The following is a 6,103-nucleotide window of genomic DNA, read 5'->3' as shown; positions in this document are numbered from 1 at the left end:
TCCTTTGACGGTGCTAGATTTTTAGCCATGCTAGCAGCAGGGCTCTATAAATAGCAGTGTCGGTGAGTCCACAACTTGGGTCCAGACTGAAATGTCTCAACATCTGTTCAAATGATTGCCATGAAATTTGGTACAGACGTTCATGTTCCCCCTCAGGAGGAGTCGTAATAACTGTGGTGTTCCTCTGACCTTTCATCTAGTGCCATCATCAGATCAAAATTTAAATTTGTCCAATACTTATGTTTATAACCCGATACATGCAAAACTAACGACATCAGTCTCATTTGTACTTTGTGCTAATTAGTAAATCTCTGCTAAAATTCTTAGATGGTGAACATGGTAAACATTGCACCTAGTTAACCTTAGCATGTTAACATTGTCATCGTGAGCATGTTAGTATACTGACGCGTAGCATTTAGCTCAAAGCGCCGCTGTGGCTAGGTACAGCCTCAAGGAGCCACTAGCATGCTCTGGACCAGAGTGGCGAAACAACTGACGACCAGCATTGCCTTCCATAGAGCCACGCTGCTAGCTGGTTTCAGACAAAACTTTAAAGAAGACCACAGCTTTCCATCCACGAAAAGCTGGACCTAATGAACAACTCAGTTCACTACAAACGTTGGTTTGGCATTTCCATCCCCAATGTTACGCACTCACCAATTTGAGATGATGGAAAATAGCTAAAAAGAAGTCTCAACAAGACAAGACACACAAGCAGGCCGACTGTCGTTCAGGTTTTAAACCTGGTAAGTCAACGAGAAAGCTTTGCCCCGGCTGTTGGTTGTAAGCATTCATCACAGTTTACAAAGCCACTTCCTGCTGTAGCTTCAACCTGCTGTTCTTACTCAGTTTCCCTGGGACATGACAAATTATTGCCGACATTACTTTCTGATTTAGATAATCTTACAGTCTCTTGGGATTGTATGCAAACCTTCTGCTCATGTTTTGTCATCACTACGTTCCCAGAGCTCAGCAGTCACTTTGGTAAGTAGGATGTTATGGGCAAAGCTGCAAAAATAAAGCCCGAGTTATAATAAACCAGAATTATACCGCAACCGCAAGAGATCTGTTGACTTTTCTTTGTTTGTTTGGAAAGAGCATCAAAGATGGGCCAGGTTGGTAAACAGAAGGATACGTGTGCAGTTTCCTGGCTGCCGACATTTGAGTTGCAACATGTGACGTTGTTTAGTGCAGTTTAAAGGAATACTGTGACATTTTTAGGAAATGTGCTCACTCCCTTTTTCAGGAGGACTTCAAATTTACAATATATGGTATATGTGTGTATACTGTATGTAGTGATAGTACATCAAAGTGGTGTACACACATAGACATATGGTATATCTGGTATGCATAAGTAAAGTTGTTGTTTTAAACCCACTCAGCAAAGCAATTTGCTCGCATGGATATTCATGGCAAGGTGATTTTTAAAGTGGGACCCAGGCTGGGAAAAACCCTTTGAATACCTCTTATCTGTAACTGGCATTCGTTGATAAAATTAGGTCCGTCAGTCTGAGTAAATGGGTTCCTTCCCGCATCTGAGAAGAATGAACTGATTGTTAACCTACACACAAATCACAAGCGCCATAAATCACAGGCTTTAAACAGACATATTTTTCATTTAATTCAAAGACACGAGAAAAACAAACTTATAAATCTAAAGTTTACATCACAAGAAGTGATAATTGAGCCTGCAGCAGCAGCCTGACTTAAAATGTGTAGTTTTGATTATGTGTTAATGAGAAAAAAAGGGGGCTCTGCAGCTGCTGCGGGGCACATTACCTCCTGGGCAACTGCAACAAGTGTTCCCAAACTCATCTTTTAACCTGTGGACAAATGAGCTACTGTGGGATTAAAAGAAATTTGCTGAACGGTGCTGATATTCCAAAACCCTGTCTTCAGAGTCTAACCTAGTACAACTGCAATATTTCCTCAAAGTTACATACAATACAATTACAAACGCAAATTCTAATAGGGCATTCTTATGCCTCCAGTCCTGCTCAGCCTCTCCCCACCCTCACCTTGTCAGTTCAGGTTTGGAGAGGGGGGGGCAATGGCACTGGCATGCCTCAGCTCTGATTAAAGGAAACGCTTACATCCCCGTCTCTGTGCAGATGGCTTCATCCAATGGTTGAGGAGCTTTACAAGGGGCAGGCAGACAGGTGCGCTCGCTGCTGACTGTATGAAACACAGACGGAGACGCGCTGCTGCTGTTGTACGTGTTGTACATAGCAACAATAAAGATGTAGTCGTCTGTACAGCTTTACAGATTGTCAGGTAAACCCCTCAAATCCTGTGTTTTTCTACTAATGAGTTCAGGCAAGGGTCCTTAAACTGCAGATCGGGGTCCAAAACAGGCCGTTGAGGTTGTTGTGTCTAATGGGTCATGACTTCAGGAATGTGAGGTTATGTTTAAACAGACTGTTTCCAGGGCAAAATTAAATGTATTGTTTGGTGTCTGGGCTTTGAAAGCTTTAAAAACCCCTTAGCGAAGCGACCAGACACTTGTGAAAGATGCGGCCTTCACCTTGGAACGACGCTGAAGGCTGCACATCCTTTAATGTGAAAAACCGGTAGCACTTTAGAATGCAGCCTGCGCTTTCGTTGTCTGAATCGGGTACCAATGAAATACTGACCCGTTCCTATTGATGCTTAGTAATCATAAGGTTTGTTTGGGTCTTCCCCCCTTTCAACTCTTTAATTACACAATAAGAAAAAGGTTGTTGACACCATTTTCCCTATTTTCCGTTTTGTTTCCCGGTACTGTACGTCGTTGGTACCCGGTAGTTACAAAATTCCTCCTATTTACAGTGTTTCACCTTTCCTCTAAAATGCCAAGATGTTACTTCCTTGTTCCCCATAGTCTCGTTGTCCTCCACTGGGGCTACATTTAAGTAGGCTGCCATTTGGAATCTGTAACTATTTTATCAGCATCTTATTCATACGACGACATTGTGGGCTTTATTATAAAGTGTTGCCTAAAAAAACCTACAGTACATTTATCCAGATCATATTTACAGACTAATTCTTCCGTGGAGAGAGAATGTATAGAGTATCATCGACGTGCATGCTGTCGACAAATTACTGACGCCAATAGAAACGTCTCAAAACACTGAAACGGTCCATTCATATGTTAAATATGTTTCAAAACCTACAAAGTGGCAAAATAAAAAAAAACGGGTGAAAAAAACGGGGGAGCAGAAAAAAATAGAAAAGCTCCTGTAAACACATTTTTTTGTATCCCTGTAGGACGAAACTTTCAGGCCAACAGGAAGTGAGTGTTTTCATACTCACAGGACAGATCCTAGGTAAAGATTCCTGGGAAGTTACAATCCTTCAGATTTTCATGAAATCAAAACCCAATTTTTGATGCTACAGTGATTAGGGACAGAATTTTTTCAGCAATAACCAATCAATGTGTTGACGCTCTCTGACTACCTCTCTGTATAGAAGTTTTCATTTTTAGTGACGGGGTCCACCGTTCTCACACTGGGTACAAATTGCCTTCACACACAAAAGGCCGTCATGGGAAATGATGCAGCCTGTGCTCCAGTGTTAAGGTCCAAGAGTTTAAGTCCATTTCAAAGGATCGAGAAAACCTTGTACTGCGTATTAAGTGGATGTTGCGTCCCCTCGTTTGTAGTGTTTGACAGATCAGCGGTATTTGTCAGTTTGTATTGTATGTGTTTATCGTTGCAACAAGGTTTATGCTGCTCTCCAGGCCAGGTCACTCTCGAAAAAGAGATTTTGATCTCAATGAGACTTTTACTTGGTTAACTAGAGGATATATACAGTATATATGTCGGTATCAGCCTCACGGTTTAATGGTTACTCTTCTGCAGCTGGATCAGAGCTGGGGTAAGCTGCTGCTAATGCTAAGAGAACATTTCCTGCTGCTGCTGCTTCACATTACAGACGATCCAAAAAACTTTGGACGATCCAAAACTAAACGCAGAGAACACAAGGCGCTTCACTGGCTCCCCGTTCATCTCAGAATTCATTTTAAGATTCTGCTTTTAGTTTTTAAATCTCTTAATGGACTAGCTCCTGACTAGTCATCTGATCTGTTGGTTAGGTATGCCCCTTCTAGATCCTCAAGACCTCTAACTCTGGTCCCTTAACTAAGACATACAGAGATGCTGCATTCCTTGTCATCGGCCCTCGACTCTGTAACAGCCTTCCAGAGGAGATCAGACCATCCGATTCACTAGATAGCTTCAAACAAAACATTAAAACCCTTTCAGACTTCTGTTTATTTAGCTTTTATGTAGTAATGTAATTTACTGGTATCGGATCTACCTGTTATTTTTCTGTGCTTTCATATTTAATTTCATTTTAGTGTGTCACGTATTATCATTGTTATTTTTACAACTTTTATTGACGTAAAGCACTTTGAGAGGCACGAATTGTGCCATAGACATAAACAAGAGCCTGAAGCATTCGCATGAAAACCAACGTATTTGCCGCCGCGGTTACTGTGAGTTTGTTTGGCTGCACCGTGCAGAGAGATGGCAACTGCTCGGGGAGTGTTTGCCGTATTATTAAACCACACCTCCTGTTTCCAAGTCAACCACGGGACTCTTCAAACCCACCGGGATTACAATTTTAACTGAGGTGGGGAAAAAGCCCGGATGCAATTTATCAACAGCCCAGCACTGAGAAAGAAATGCCGTCTTTAATACCTGTGAACTCATTTCCATCACCTGACTTGCAGCAGCTTGTTAAGCCAACCAGAGATTTCAAAACAAAATCAGTCATTCCTGGGTTAAATTGTGATTTGGCTTCTGAAGATCTTACAAATTCCTTCGATAGTTTAGTCTACAGAGCGTGGGGGGTCAAAGGTTCGGACTGATAGGAGTTTGGAGCTCAGTCAATTAGACATTTTTTATTGAAGAGTAGTTTATGCAACTTTCCCACATTTGGAGCAGGTCAGATCAGCACTTCATCACTGGCCGGTATTTATACATCAGAAATTCTTCACATGCTTTACAAAAAGGTCTCGGATAAGGCATACAGAGGACTTCTCATCGTACAGGCGAATGGGCACAGGCACGATGGCAGTTAAGTGCTGGAAAAGGGCATTTTTGAGTATAAGTCACTAATGTTTCAATAGCATTTCTGTTACACACAAACTCTTTACACCGATCAGGACATACAGTAGATACAAGTCTGAAGAGGAAAAAAAAACCCAGAATGGGCAGCGAAACTCTGTGGAGCCCAATATGAGAGCCGACTGTTTTAATCAGAGCTTTTCATCTTTTCATCTCTTTTATCCGGTTGTCTTTGGCTTCTCTCAGATGCATCTTGCTCATCACCACCAACATCAACATTACACACATGTTTTAGTGAGTGGGTGTTAAAGAGCATCACCTCCATGAGTTTATCTTTCTCTGTTTAGTCTTTAACAGACAGTGTCTAACAGTCTTTGGTATGCAGTCTGATAGTCCACTTGAGTGTGAAGAATAATGTCTGTTGCATAGCAGTGAGTTCGGTCACAGTCAGCTGAAATAACAACTCTTCTGCTCAGTGTTGATCTTACAGTTTTGGGTTTGATCATAATGTTAACAAACAAATCTGTCTTTCCTCAAAGTGAAGGGCAGGAACTGTCTCTCGCTCCCTTTTCCTCTCACCTTTCTTTGCTACCTGCAACCACACGCCTCCACCACCATGTCTTCATACTGCTTGTAGACGACATTATTGGACGAGTCGATGTAGAGTATACTGATTGGGGTGAGTCTCGTTGGGACGCAGCAGGTGGGCGGCGCCGACTCCGGGTCCATGGAGTTGATCAGTGTCTGTATGATGGCGTGGTTGGTCGGCTCGAGGTGCGAGCGGATGGGGAAGTCGCAGGCGCCGTCGCAGTGATACGCATTGTACTCCAGCGGCGCAATGATCCAGTCGTCCCAGCCCATCTCCTTGAAGTTCACGTGGAGGTGTTTTCGATTGCAGCGTGGCCTCGTCTTCACTGCCTGGAGTTGGGGGAGGGACTGCGGCTGCTGCAGAGCTTTTTTAGCCCCCCTTGCGGCAGGAGCGCGGCGCATTCGTCTCTGGGTGAAGAGGTATTCGTAGACGGTTTTGTTGTCATGGCCTGACCGCGCTTTGATCT

The 6,103-nt window shown here is 43.0% G+C and overlaps 1 protein-coding gene across 1 annotated transcript in view; it reads right to left on the bottom strand.

Moving 5' to 3' along the window:
- Window positions 1–4,926: 4,926 nt before the first annotated feature.
- The window catches only part of gdf5 (growth differentiation factor 5), a 7,971-nt gene continuing 6,794 nt past the window's right edge, over window positions 4,927–6,103 (bottom strand). Inside the window, exon 2 of the mRNA XM_040158896.1 lies at window positions 4,927–6,103. This exon is cut by the window's right edge and continues 507 nt beyond it. Within this exon, the coding sequence (XP_040014830.1) occupies window positions 5,637–6,103 (467 nt within the window). The 3' untranslated portion in view covers window positions 4,927–5,636.

This window comes from Xiphias gladius, chromosome 21, assembly GCF_016859285.1.
Source record: "Xiphias gladius isolate SHS-SW01 ecotype Sanya breed wild chromosome 21, ASM1685928v1, whole genome shotgun sequence".
Lineage (NCBI taxonomy): Eukaryota > Metazoa > Chordata > Actinopteri > Istiophoriformes > Xiphiidae > Xiphias > Xiphias gladius.
This window is presented reverse-complemented; position numbering and strand designations above follow the sequence as displayed.